Below are 15,180 nucleotides of genomic sequence, written 5' to 3'. Positions count from 1 at the left end.
TGGGTCCATACATTCATGAGATCACCCAACATACAGGCCAGATTCCTGCAGCCGGGTATTTGCAGTCCATTTATAGCTGGAGCACTCCCAGCAAAACCTACAGAACAGGCTTGCATAACCCCACGGGGGTCCAACCCCATAATAAACCCTCACAGTAATAAACTTGTAGTTCTGAAGGGTGGAGGGGTGGAGGAGGGAAGAGATGCTTCTTTATCTGCATTACTCCACATCACAGATGCTGACAGAATTATTGATTTAGAACTCACAGCTCCAAAAAGACTTGGTAATGTAATCTTTATAAGATTCTTTCTTTCTTTCTTTCTTTCTTTCTTTCTTTCTTTCTTTCTTTCTTTCTTTCTTTCTTTCTTTCTTTCTTTCTTTCTTTCTTTCTTTCTTTCTTTCTTTCTTTCTTTCTTTCTTTCTTTCTTTCTTTCTTTCTTTCTTTCTTTCTTTCTTTCTTTCTTTCTTTCTTTCTTTCTTTCTTTCTTTCCTCAGATGTGATGTTTCCAATAGGCCCCTTTGTTACGGGCTCTTTGGGGACATTATTAAACTTGCTACTGCTAAACTGTAGTCCCAGCCTTCAGTTTGTTATGTACAACTCTCTTGGTATGCATCTCTTGGAAGAGCCCATAGCTGTAAGGTCTATTGCTTTACCAGTACTCTAGGAAGATCGAAGGATTAAGTTATACATTACGTAAAACTACCCACTAATCCTCTTAGTATGCATTACCAGTGAATGGCCTGAAATAGGCTCTCACTAAAAGAGCCCTAACATTCACTTTCTTGATGATATATTAATACGTGAGGTCTGTGTCATGGAATTTGGTGCTGAAATATTCAGTACACCGTCTTCTGTCCGCTGCTAGATCCACTCGCACGTGTTAGTAGAGTGCTAACAAAATTACGGTTGGTAAAGCAGGTTACGTGTTTACCTAGTAGCGAGACATTTATAAAATATAATTATATATTTTCTAGAGTGACAGAGTCACTGGGATTTTTTTTCTTTTTTTTTTTTTCTTTTTTTTTTTTTTCTTCATAAGAAACAGAAACAGCTATAAAACCATGATTAAAAATGTTACATGGGATGATTTACATTTTAAAATAAGGATATTTTTAGGAAAAAAAGAAGATTTATAACACAAAAGGGTTTGGAAATTGTTTGGTTGCTGTGTACTGCTTTTTTTTTCCAGTACAGTTTGCTATCTGTTATACAGTCTTGCATAAATGTTTAGATTAGGGAAGGAAAGAAAAATTAAATGTGATGGCTAAGACCTATAAGAGCTGACTCACTGACTTGAGTTATTGCTGTGCAGAAAGTTTGTAAAGCCTTTACATCCAGCGAACACTTAGTGCTACTTCAGCCTTGACAGTTGACCTTTCAATCTGATGGGGTTTAGCAACAATAATTGCAGTATCTGCAGTACAGGCAATGCAGAAGACTGCTTAGGAACCCAACCTCTCTCATTAGGTCTTACATCATGTTCTAAAACTCAATCCCTCATTGCATGGGTATGCAAATTCTCTAGTAATACCTGTTATAGGAGCTGATCAAGGTACAATCCCCCCGCTCTTTATTTATTTATTTATTTATTTTAAATTTCTCCCATTGTTTCGGATATTCCTGGATTTAGTTTAGAGAGGGGAGGAGAAACCTCCAAACCCCTTTCTCTCCCCAGATACTGAGTCAGCACTGGTTTCTTTCTTTTTTTTTTTTTTTTCTTTTTTTTTTTTTTTTTTTTCTAAGTAAGACCTAGTGTAAAAAAGCAACAAACAAACAAGTTAGACTGTTGTAATTTGGTCAACCACTCGGGTGCTATCCATATCCACCATTTCGACACACTCTATTTCCTCACGGTTTTCAGGATTCTTCTTCTCTTTCCTCTTCTTCTTGGACGGTGGCAGGAAAGTCAATATCACAGGTAAAATGGCAAAGCAGTGAAAGAAGGTGACTAATGCTATTAAAAACAAGCACCTGAACAGTGTACGGGTCAGATTTGAAGGCACAGCTGCAAGAGGAATCAGACCAACAATATAGCAGAGGTAGCTCTGCAAAATAGCTACCCCATGCACTTCCAGGGCATTTTTCACCCATTTAGTTCTTGTGAATTCTTTGCCCAGGACAAAGGTTGATAACAGTGGAGCACAGTTGTCAATTGTGTAATTAATTCCGTAAATTAAGCACAACACAGAAATACAATCTAGTTCCACTTTCCACAAGGTCATAAAACCTATAACTCCAAACTCAACCGAGGCAACAGTTAGAGTGAGCCAGACATTGATCAGAGAGTCTGCCACCAGGAATGCAGAGAAGAAGAGCAGAAATAAAGCACTAATGCAGGAGTTTTGTAAGGGGGCTCCCACTGAAGAGGCATAACGATCCATGTACACAAATGATGGATTGAAAACGATGAATTTCACCTTGGAGGTGAGAGAGAGCTTCCTCAGGGTCTCCAGGAGGTCATAAAGTTCTTCCCTCTTGGTTTCCATTGTCTTGGCCACCAAGAACATCCTGGAGGCCACAACATCGACTTCATTGTTGTATTTCTTGGAAAAGATGATATCCTCTGAAAAATGGGCAAACTGAGGGGCCTTCAAGAAGGAGTTCCTCAACATATCAGTGAAATTTTTCTTGGGCAATCCGGTAGATATGTTGAGTTTCCTAAGGTAATTTAAGTAGCTCTCAAACCAAGATATCCTCACAAAGCCCTTGGTATACTCCAGCACGTCCTCCTGGACACTGGTGTTCCAGTACTCTATTGACTCGTAGATGTAGAACCCAATCACTGGGCTGTAGTTACTGAAATACTTCTGCTGGGCAGTAGTATACTCAATGGTCCGTGTGGCGGTCGCTACGATGTTGCTCAGGTCTGACCCTTCACTGACCTGCAGGTAGCCCATTAAGGCAAAGGAAATATAAACAAGGTAAAAGAGAACTACAAAAGGCTTGACATAAGTGTTTGTTATCCAGTCACAATAATAACGTTTAAGGAACCACACCAAAAGATGACTCTCATAGGTGTTCGTTTCCTCTGAATCTGTCGTGTCCTCGCTGAATCTGGCTGTCAGAAGAAACCTATACCATGCAGGCTTCTCTTGCAATACCTCTGGCTTTGGTACCTTTCTACAGAAGATACTATGCTGGTAGTTGTTTTCTATGTAGCCAGTAAACACCAGGCTGGAACCATAAAAGGAGAGTACATAGAGGTAGTTGAAGAAAATTGCAATACAGGAATTGCAGCAGAAAATCCTGGCTGCTTCAATGTTAGTGAAGGGACTGGCACCTATTCCAAAAGTGACCAGGTACATGGCAGTGGTGAGAGAAAACGAGAGCATGGAGTCTGCAAATACGGCTGCAGTCCTCTCTTTAACATGTTGGTCTTCTCTAGTTTTTCTCCAGGAGGACAACATTTCAAATGTCCCATATAACCCATGACCTACAATAGAGAACAAAGCAAGTGTTTAAAGTACTCAAATCAACATGTGGAATAACGTAACGTGGACATGCTAAAAGGCTCAAAGGAGACGTATCTGTCTTTTAACTGTTCTTGAAGTAAACGTCCTGCAGGAGAGAGAAAATATTACGGAGGTCTAAGCCACCGAAGCGCATTTGCTACCTGACTAGCAAACCTTATTGCCAGAGCTGGAGGAGAGTTCTGCTTCACTGACGCAGGGTTGATGGGTTAAAGAAAAAGTATTTTCTCTGGCTGGGTGTTTCATTTCAATATCTTGGAGTGCCTGTGATGGAAGATGCTTTGAAATTAGTTTTTCCTGGTGATGGGATCTGACCTGTGGTGGAAACAAAGAAATATGACCTTGAAGTGCCTACATTGGAAGCAGAGTTTTAGTTGGCTGCTTTGTAGAAAGACTGCAAAAAAATGAAACCTTCATGTAAGCTGAACACTGTCAAGTAAATCAGTCACTGACTTCTGCACTTCCTATGCATTTTTTTTTTTTTTCAGGAAAAAGAAATCCTAGAAATGAAACAAACACAAAAGCACAAATAGATTTTAGAGACACAGAATGGTAGAACTGAGACACAGAATAGTATGAAATTGCTTAAGGCATTGATTTTCTTACTTTAGCATGTCTAAGGGTATGTAAAACCAAATGCAGCTCTATTTCTCCTGGCGGTTCCTATATTTTGTAATTTAATTAACCCTTAAGATTAACATAACATTCATGAAAGGAAATAATGACCAACAGACCTGAAATCCTGTGTGTAACCCAAAAGTGCAGGTAAACTGGGAAAAGTGCATGATTTTAATCTCTGGTTTGCCATCCTCCTCTTCTGGTTTCTATTTTATGATCACTAACAGAGACACATTCTGGGGATACAGACCTCTGCTCACTCTTAGTGGACCTGATCTGGGAATACAGTCATCAGGCAAGATATCAGATGAGAGTGGATGAGATGAAAGTAGGTTGAACTTCTACACTGAGGTGAAAGGAAAAATACAGTCTTTGTATCACAACCAGAATGTAAGGCTTTGATATTTTTCTCATGATACTTCACATCATGTTCATCTTTACTTAATAGATCCTTTCTATCTAATCCCATCCTCTTCTCTGCCTTCTAATTTCTCTTCCTCCTCATTCTTTTGCTGTTTCTCCTGTCCTCCCCTCCTTACCTCTCCTGTCTGCTCTTGCATTATCTTCAGAAATTCTCAAAAGCCAGTCCACGGTGTTTTGCTCTTACCCACTCCCTGATAACATTAGATGAAATGATCAGAGCGGAATTACTTGACGATGACACTGAAGTGCAGTCACTGGGCTGCTGAAGTTGGTGCTCCAGTCAGCCAGGGCAAGGTAATTCACAGATCTCCATTAGGATTTCAGGCTGTCTGCAGACTACCAAAATTGTTCTATCAGCTATGTTCTCTTCACGATAGATGATTATCACTTTTGCCACAAGGGCTACAAATACCAGTCAGGAACCCCACAAATAAATGAAGTATTCTCAAGAACATACCTTGTTTACTCTTAAGTTCCTCACATGGGCTAGATGTTTAATTCACTTGAGAAAGTAACCCTCTTGTGGTCAGTACCTTTTGTTTCCAATTCATTCTACCCTTCTTGCAAGGAATATCCTACCTACATTTTAATAGACGGCAGGCATGGTAACTCTGTTAATGCTGAAAAGAACAGGAATTGGGTATTTTATAGGGAATCCAAAATATAGAGCTCATAAGATGGGATAATAGGACAGCTGATGTTCTTCCTTATCACGGTCACCTAGTATTTAGAATAAGCAAGTCTGTGCTCTCATGCCTGGCAGATGTCATACCTGCACTGTCATTTGGAGTCATGGCACCGAACATGAGTGTCCAATTTGTAGCAGTGTCATGGTTCTGGTCTTGGTATGGCATTTGGCATTCATCTGAATTGTCCCAAACAATGTTTTACAGGGCCAGGTCAAGACTATCAATTTGATAACTAGCACTGTGACCCCTCTTAAAACTAATGGGGAATACTGGATCTCCCCAGACATAAAACGAAGCAAAAAGCATAATCAGTGACTGGCACCCCGTTGTTAATTATACTTCAAATAGTTATGTTCTAGGCTCAGAAGGGAAAGCTATTAAGCTTGCTTCCAGTGTGTTCTTTGTAAAGACAGGCTGACCTTTATTTAAATGTAACTGATCACTTGCCAAAGCAGGGAGTGAGAGATTTAATCCATTTATGGCTCCCATAAGTCCTGCAGACAGGCTTGTCTGAGGGTTTCACATGGCATCATATGCATTAGCTTCTCGTGAGCAAAACAGTATAAAATGAGGTCATTGAATATTACAAATTACTTCCATCATGAGCTTTAGTTATAACATGTTTTTGCAAAACAACATTTCAGCATTAACAGGCTCCTGCCCAAAAATATTCAGATAGCTGAATTAATTTGGAAAGCCTTTGACTTTGCAATGAAAAAAAATATTAGAGCTAATTAAATCAGATGCTGAGCAGGACTTTTTAAGTCATAAGATTTTGCATAATGTCTGATAAGACTGACCCCTGATACAACATGTTTTCTTTAAGGACGAAACAAAGAACACTCTGGGACACCACTTCATCTTATATCTTCTTCGGGACTAACCTAAAATGGAATCTGATTTGGAGAACGTTTCAAGCAAAGGCACAAAGAGGCGTCCCCGCATGTGCTCCACAAAGCCAATGGAAAAACAGTGAGATACCATTCTATTTTAGGATCGGTCCCTTTTGTTGCTCCCTACGCGGTCTGTGTGCTGGGAATTGGTATTTTCCTTCGATTGTACAATCTCTGACTTGCCTGCCCGTGTGTATAACAGCTACAGAACTGTAATTTACCTTTAGGAAGGCATACCTGCATGACAAGCAAACTTGCATGCTTTTTGCATCAGCGGCACTACTGACCCAATCCAGTATGATAGGAGAAAAAAAAGAAACTTGAACTTGTACATGAATTAGATACGGCAGTCCAAAGATTAGTCTTGTTTAGCTAGAAGGGGATTTAACTAACTTAATTTACTCCTCTAGCTACTGATTACAAGCACAGCTTGGCGTGCCCATCTCCAGCGTTGTCTAACTTGCTGGTGCTTGTACAGATCTCAGTCCCAGAGATTAGGGCAGATAGGTCTATTGAGGCATTTTGCAAGAATTTCTTTCACTCTCCTGTCATTTCCTTTTCTATTTTTTGGTGTGTCCTCAACTGATTTGCACCAATTACTTTTATTCCTCTTGCTAGTGCTGTGTCTAACCTATATAATGTTAACGAGAACGAGGCAATTTTTTCCTTGCAAATAAATTATGTAATTACTTTAACTGATTTTCCCTTTTTACTAGCGACTTAAGCCACAAATCTGTAATGATTTACAGCAATTTGTTCATTATTCACCATCACTCAGTAAATAACAAATATGAACTCAAACAGCTAATGGGCTATTGGAGATCTTTTGTTGTTGACATTTGCTATTATGATTCACTTGTTGTCCCCTACAGTCAGGCTGTACAACTATGCACTGAGAACAAGGAGTACAAAGAAAGACTTTTATATCTATTATTTTTATTATTTCTATTATTTTTATTATTTTTATTATTTTTATTTTTATTTATATTTATTTTTAAATTAAAAGAGGTTCTTAGTGGGCAAATGAAAATGTTAGGGCTATATGAGAAGGGTACTGGAGAAGAGGGGGACCAAATTCTTTCCCCTCCCTCCCCCCGCCACATGTCTTGAATGACTGAGGACAGAAATTCTGGCTTTTTCAAAGAAAACACAGAGCACAGCTATTGCTATCTGTTATTTTGGAGGAGCTTAATTATTGCACATGCTGAGGTAGGCTATCTTTAATTTTAGAAACTAATAACAATAACAGTAATAAAAACAATAAATGATTCCTAGCTTAAATACTGTGCTTTTATGACTAACCTGAAAGTGCTATAAAAAGTTTCATTAGCCTCCTTCAGGATCAAGTCTTGCAATTACACACGCTCTACAAAATCAATGGAGAGCATGCATAAGAGAAAAAAAAACAACAACTTATAGAGAGTTGTGAAAGCTAAGGCAAAAATTTCTGTTGCTTAGTATTGTCATTGGTTATCTAATTTTAAACAGTACTTATGTGCAGGCACTATGACCATTCCTTTTAGTACCATTTTAAAATATCGAAAAAAGAGATGCATCCTTTCACCTGCTAAGTGGCTGTTCAAGCAAGTGGCATCAGCAGCTGGGGTTTGAAGCTGGCTCGGTTGCTGCCTGCTGAATGGCAATACCAAAGCACTGAGGGGAGATGGGATTTATAGCATCCCAGAGCCTGTGGCAGAGCAGTGAAGCCACTTCCCCACCACTGCAGCCACAGCCCAGCTCTGTTCGCTTGCCTTAATTGCTTCCCTGAAACCCAGGCTGTTGCTAGCTTTCCTTCTGTTTCAAGGACATGTTCAGTTCTGCACTAAAAGTGAGGTTTTGGGGTTTTGATTTTATCACAGGCAGAGGAAGGCTGTGTATTCAAATAGACTTTTTCAGTAAGAGAAAGTAAGGAGAATGACTGAGAATGAAGTTTTGGTTCATTTTCTTGCAGTTTTAAGCATCCACAAAGCAACAGAATGTGGGACTCATCAGTTGTTCTTGCTCTTTGGAAGGTTGTGTGCCTGTGTGTGCGTGCGTGTTTGATACCTGAGCAAAACCTTCCCATCAAAATTTCCCTTAAAGGCTCTGAAGTTGCATTCTTCCACGCTTCCTTTGGAAGGTGGCGTTTCATGGGCAATTAATTTCATTCATCTCATTTTAAGGCACTTGCACACAAAGCACGAATACTGATCGATCTCTGCCTTGCTTGGGCTGAATGCTGCACCAGTACGGATGGTGCCCACCACCTGCCGAATTCAGACTGACACAGCACTGGTGCAGGCAAACTGTCCTCCTGATGCTGCAGCCTGCTCCTTCCCCCTGCCTAGGCTCTGCTGCTCCTCACCACCCCAAGTCACTGCTATCAAGTCTCCTGCTTCTGCAATGTCCCTACTAAAGGGACGATCAGGATTAGAAACATCCACAACTTTTTTTTTTTAATTAATTAATTAATTTAATTATTATTATTATTTTTTTTTAATTTTAAATCTGTTTTCCTGACACTGATGGCATGAAAGGCAGGCTGAAAATGGGAAGGAGTCATGGTAGGATGCATGGCTGTGTCCTCGTGATCTGGATCAGCAAAACCTGACATGGAAGCAGGGGTGTTGCTGGGGTTAAGTCTGGATTTTGATTTAAGGTTTTTGCACGTATTGTAATGGCTCCATCCTTGCAACACAATCGGTTCAGCTGGACGAATGAGGTCACACTTAGGTTGATTTAAGTCTGAAATCACCCCAGTGAATGGAAGCACTTGTCTGCAAGAGGAATTTAGTGTGAAGTGAGGAAGTGTGTGAATTTACAGAGCACGAGCTATTTTACACCAGCTTTCTTTGTGGAAAGAAAGCACAAGAAAACCTGTGAAGGACAACTTGATTCACATTCAAAGTGGAGTGAAATATCACCCACGGAGACAAACACTGGGTGAATTAACATGGAATAGCTAGGATGCTATAAATTCATATCCTGGCTTACTGAGGGCATAGCCAAGCTCTCAGAAACTACACTTGTGCAAAATTAGTAAGACAGGAGATCAGCATCATACTGCAGGAATTGCCCTTTCCAAAATGATATCTGTAATAACATATGATATAATGACGGTGCAATGAATTTTCCTAGCCTACAGTATTAAAAATAACAATGCATATCACTCAGCTATGTGATTGCTTTCCACAGTAATGTCAACAAAGAGGCTGAGACAATTTCCCTCTGCTGACTTATTTTTTTCCAGCTAGACCAGCAAGCTCACCAGCTCCCATTTTACAAAAAGCCAGGTGAAACTGCTAATCCAGACTCCCTGTGTCACAGGAGCTGTAACCAACCAGTTGCTGAGTAGATGGGTGACCTGCCTCATGCAGCCTCTCCTGGCAGGCAGAACGTTACCTGGGAACACGCAGCAGCTTCCAAGTGCCGCTGAATTTGCAGGCAGACCAAGAGCATTTGCATCCAGCTGAAGCAAACATCTGGCTTCATACCACTGAAATAACCACCAAATCCAGACCCTTCAGCATGCAAACAGAATCAGAAGCAAGACTAGTTCACACTGCAGGTCTCACCAAGTTTATCACAATTTGGTGCCATGGGTTGAGCTGACCAGCTGAATTGTCAGCATGCTGCTGCAACAAACAGGAGTTATTCCAACCAAGGCCTAACTTAGTGCCCCCTGAATGGCACATTGCACATCTGGGAATCCTGAAGCACGCAGGCATGGCTGTCCCTAGCAGTCCTGCTGAGCAAAGAAAACACCCTGCATGTCTCACTTGCTTGTCCTTCGCTTGCCTGCATGTTTCTTGGGGCCCACTTCAGTGTAGAGTTACATCCTATAGGCTGCTAATATCCTATAGGATACTAACGCGCTATATGGGAGTCCTGTGATAACCATGTCCCCTGGCAGCACACAGTGTGTGTCTCAGGACACTTGTATCTGCAATTATTTTCTTAATGACTACTGCTTTTTACATGTACATTAATAAGGTGTGCTACACCTGCAGATGTTAACATCTGATTTGGGGTCTTCCTCAAAAGAGAAGCATACTTTCTGAGATTAGATATATCAGTCTGCTGGGCATTTAGGCGTGATACCAGCAGACTGATTTCTGGGATCACTTCACATCTGCATATTAGCCATTCCCCCTCAATTTCTGGGGCTGATCTCCCCAGCCACGCTTACAGCAGTAGCAGCCATCACGACCAGAAAGCCCCAAGCATGTCCTTGGCTTACTACCGGGACCACAAACGTGAGCATCTTGGTGTATTCACAGCAGACAAAAACCTGCCTCGGACCCCTGAGAGATTGCCTATCCGTTCTGCTTTGTGCTGTATCTGCTTGGCAGGGAACAAAGAGAAATGTTTAATACTAAGCTGGAAGTAACTGCTGTGTTTCACAGCCGTGGGTGGCTGCGCCCACGGGAGCACAGCAATGCAGAGATGTCCCCGAACACCACGCAGCACGGGCTGCTGCACGCAGAGATGAAATCTTCAGCTGGTGCTCAGCACTTTATGCTAGGAGACCACAGCGTTATTTTTAGTTTTAGATCCTGCAGAAAGACTCTCTGGGCTGCTAAGCCTGCGCTCATCTTGCTCGATGCGTAGGCAGCAGAGCAGTGTGCGTCTTGCAGCCCAGCACAAGGTTTCTGCCTTGTTCGGGTCTCATGCAGTGCCTCCCAGCACAGTGTAAAAGGGGCTAGCTTGCTCGTGACACCCACACAGATCTGCGGCCCCACCTTCGTTCTGATCCCTGCTTGCTGGCAGCGAATGCCTGACATAATATCCCACCTTCTCTCTGCTTCTAAACATAACTCTTGGAAATGCAGCACAGGATTAGCTCTCTGCTCTTTTGTGAAACAGCCTGTTTTGGTCAGGCTTCGCCCTTTCTGAATCACACTTTCTCACTGTGTGCACAAAGGACGCCCATGACGGAAAGAAAGCACCCTCATGCTCTCTGTCTCGCTGTAAATACTCAGGACCAGTGATCCCTGGGGTACGTGACGTGTCCCACTTCTAAACTCCCCACCATCATCTTTCATCGCAGCAAACAAGCAACGCTGGGCACATGTTTTAGAAACCAGTGCAATTCACACGCTAATTTTAAGAGCATGCTCTATATAATACAATTGAAACTAAAATCATTCTAGATAGAAGCCCTTAACTCTGAAGAAACACACATACACACAAGACAGATGTAGTTATTCCCATCATTTTTCTACCTATTAAGGGGAAAATAAACAAAGAGCAAAAGAATTTTTAATGACTAGAACTATGCCTCAGTATTCATAGTCCTCTTCTTGCCATGATCCCTAATCAGCAATGGCAGTAAGACCATTAGCCACTTTTTATTTTTGGAGTGTGTGCATTTTAAAGCTATTCATTATAAAAAGCAATCTTCTCACTTAATATTGCATTTTCAAATTATTTTTTTTTAAACCCCACCAAATCCAGCTCCAATCAATGATCTCTTAGTATAATGATTATGTGGGTAATTCAGAAAGTACATGGTTAATCTTGAATCATACCATTGGTTTCAATAGAGTTAAAAATACTGATTCAGACTTTTGGAAAGTGATTTTTTTTTTTTCTTGGATCATCCTTTTTTAGCATTGAAAGAGTGTTATATTTGAGTTTTTGTTTTTACAGTTGTAGCAAGAATGTCAGATAAGCACTTTTTAGAAACAGAAATACATTTGAGAGAAAACTTGAGTGGCTTTTTTATTTTGAGAAAGATAAGCAAAGCAAGTTATGGTTCAAAATCTACTTTTAGATATAAAGTGAATATTTAATTCCACTTAAGAAAGGGTAAAGGCTTGTTTTGGCGTTTAAATAACAGGCTGTCAAGTCTGTTTAGATGTGTGACTTGCTTTCCTGCGTTTTCGTAAAAGACATGGCAAAAGTTAAAAGTCATATTTCACTCAGCGCAATGGAAGGAGCTGAGTGTCAGTGAAATCTGATGTTAGTTGTTGGAATATTTACATCTGTGAGGCATGCTCGTCTACGAATTGCTTTGTTTGGCTGGGTGGAGTATGGCACAGGGAGGAGGGCACAGGGAGGAGGGCACAGGGCCCCAGGGCATGCATGGGATGCCAGGACCACCCTCTGCACTGGGGCGGCCACTTGGAAGGGGGAAATCTGGCACTGGGGTAGCAAAGTAAGGACAGATGTAGCCAGTGAGATGGGCTTCAACCAAGATGAACAAACCTTGAGCCTTGCTGGCCAAGGGGGTTGTCAGATGTGGAGTTAGGTGTTACGTGTTACTGGGCTTGTCTCACGTCTGACATGCTTAGAGTCATCATATCAGCAGGCAAAACTGCAACCCGATTTTCCCCATGAAGTGAGTTTTTGACAGATTTCACATGCACTGTGTTAAAAAAAAAAAAAAAAAAAAAAAAAAAGCACAAAACAATTACTTAAAGGTAAATGAAAGCTACCTGCAACATATGAAAGGTTTACACTTACTGCGTTACAGAATAGCCAAGTGACACGCCATACCTAGCAGCCACAGAAGGCAGAGTAAGATACAGTCAGTATATGTGGGGCAAAATCAGATTTTATAACTGTTTTACATTTCTAAGCCCACAAACCAGAATATCATTTGCTTCTAGGAGATTTTTCCTAGTGGAACTTAGCCCAGTGGAATTTGGATTAGTTGACTGCAATTCAAATTACCCTTTCCTGGTGAGAAAGCTGAAACCTCAGGCATAGTCTGAAATTCTCCTCTTTAGGCAATGTTTGCCATTGCTCTTACTCATAAGACACAGTTCAACCACATGTGAAACGCAATGCTCAAAATCTTGCAAAACTTCATTTAGAGCACATATGAAGTATTATTTTTACTGATAAAAAGAAAAAAAAAAGGGTGGGGGCAGAAAGAAAAACAATTACAAGTTCAGAACTCTGCCTGGGCCTTCCACCAAGCACCCAGATATAACTTACTCCAATTTAATTTAACCTAATCCATTTCCACCAGTGTCCTGCTCCAGCACGCAGAGGTCTCACCACCCAAAAATGGCAGCCCCCTGCCACATCTGCCTCTTGGCTATCGCCTGCCTGGGAGCGTTGTTAATGAGAGACACTAAATGGGCACCACCTCTCTCACAACAAAGACCTACAATGAAAAATCACATCAGCTTCTACTGACCTTCCCCAGGTCTCCATGGACCAGCCGAGTCTGGTATGAAAAACACACTGCAAATTTTTATAGTAAAAGGTTTATTATTTTTTCTTTAACTGGGGAGCTTCAAATATGTTTTCATGTATGAGGAAGGTGCTCTTGAGGGACTTCACTACTTGAAGCAGTGAAGGTCTCAGGATGTCAAAGCCAGGCAAATTCACAGTCTCTCTGACTAACAGGCCCTTCCATTAAACAAACACTGACTTCTCTCTAGTTAAAAGAATACGGACAGCAAAAGTATAACATCTTTCTGCTACTTTCTGCCTAAATAAATGCTCATTAAATGCACTGCATCCCCTGTAACACACTTCTCATATGAAAGAAATGCATGTTGGAGCACCACCAGTCCATAGGAAACACCCGACCTCATTCCATGCTTGCACAGAACGTGGTTTCAGCATTAAACTGTTCTCTGGACTGACTTCTAAATACAGTGCCTCTTTTCCTGAGTCACTGATACTCTCCTGAAGCCAAGGAGCACGTACATATATGAGGACGTCACTGAGGTTTGAGGTGGTGAGGGGGGAACATAGATGCAGGGGGCTGTGCCACCTTCACACTTGGCTGGCCTCACGTGCAGATCTTCCACTGCAGGGGGAAGTATTGGTGTGACGGTGTTTTAGACACCCCAACACCAGGTGTATCTTAAACCTATTTCCCTCCCATGCCTGAGTGGCTTCTTTGTGATTGGGTTCCTTGGTGGATTTGGGGTGACAGATTCGTCAGGAGGAGAACTGGAGCGAGGGAGACCGGCAGGTGGAGGAGGTGGTTGATCAGCTCGCCTCAGGTGGAAACTGGGGACTTTGGTGAGAGGACTGTGGTAGGCTGAGGAGCGGGGTGACCTGATGGCCTACTTCTGCTCTTCCCCTCCAGGGACAGAAACGGCAGGTGGTGTCTGAGGGTCTGCAGGAGATGTGTGTCTGCTTAGAGAAGTGAGGCGGGGACCGAGGAGAGGAGAGCAAAAGGAGAGGAGAAAGGAACAGCTAGGAAAACTGCATGCCTGGGAATCTACTCAGAGTAGATAAAACCAGGTAAATTTGTTGGTTTATTTATACAAGGGGAATAAAAGGAAGAAAACACAAATTGATTAGTTGTAAAATCGAGCTGTGCAGGATTGAATTGGGAAAGCTGAGCAGATGTAGTGACAAAAAAAAAACAAAACACAACAGTACACTTCCAGGGCATTCCTGGGGAACTGTTTGAGAGCCAAGGATGCCATTGAAGAATATCAGGGAAAGGGTCGGGGCAAAGGGCACAGCTGTGGCTGAGGAGAAAAAGATGAAGCTTGGAGGGACCAAAACACCCTGAGAGCTGTGCAGGGATGAGGGAGGAAATGCTACGCCTGCAACAGGAAGATGGGCGAGATTTACTGCAGAGGGCTGCCCCAAAATGCAATGGGACACAGAGCAGGAGAAAGGTTTGGGGGGCAGTGCAGGGTGATGTCCCTAGCTGAGGACCACATCTCTTCTCGGCAGGCAGGGACAGGAAAGGCAGGAGCGAGAGAGCTCAGCGTGGGGAATAAAGACAAGAGAGGCTCGGTAAGCTTCACATTTTTATTAGCTGACAACAGAAAAATGGGTGGAAAAGTGCTATATAAAGTCAAACATCTGTGTGTCTGTTACCTTTACGTGTGGACTGAAGGGCACCTGGGAGACCTGTGCAGGAGCTGTTTCTTTCTCTTTGTAACCTTCTGTATGTAACCGATGTTGACACTTTGGTTTTATTGAATATAGCAAACACTTGGGTGCTTGATAGGGGAGATAATGAATGCTTTTAGGGCTTCCAATCTTGCACACATCTCAATTCCCTACTAGCACGTTCTTCCCGAAATCTGAAGGAGTGGGGCTGGCACTTTACAAGTTGCACAGGGGGCTTGAGCCCTGCTGTCCTGAGCACCCTCATCCCTCTGGGGTCTCCAAGCTGG

The 15,180-nt window shown here is 42.0% G+C and overlaps 1 protein-coding gene across 1 annotated transcript in view; it reads right to left on the bottom strand.

Moving 5' to 3' along the window:
- Positions 1-1,694: 1,694 nt before the first annotated feature.
- Positions 1,695-15,180, bottom strand: part of PTCHD1 (patched domain containing 1) — a 30,632-nt gene continuing 17,146 nt past the window's right edge. The window contains exon 3 of the mRNA XM_082779654.1: positions 1,695-3,434. Coding sequence (XP_082635780.1) covers positions 1,780-3,434 — 1,655 coding nt within the window. The 3' untranslated portion in view covers positions 1,695-1,779. The remainder of the gene's footprint in view (positions 3,435-15,180) is intronic.

The sequence above is a fragment of the Aythya marila genome, assembly GCF_965140915.1.
Source record: "Aythya marila genome assembly, chromosome: 1".
NCBI lineage: Eukaryota > Metazoa > Chordata > Aves > Anseriformes > Anatidae > Aythya > Aythya marila.
The sequence above is the reverse complement of the archived record's forward strand: the minus strand, read 5'-3'. Positions and strand labels throughout refer to the sequence as shown.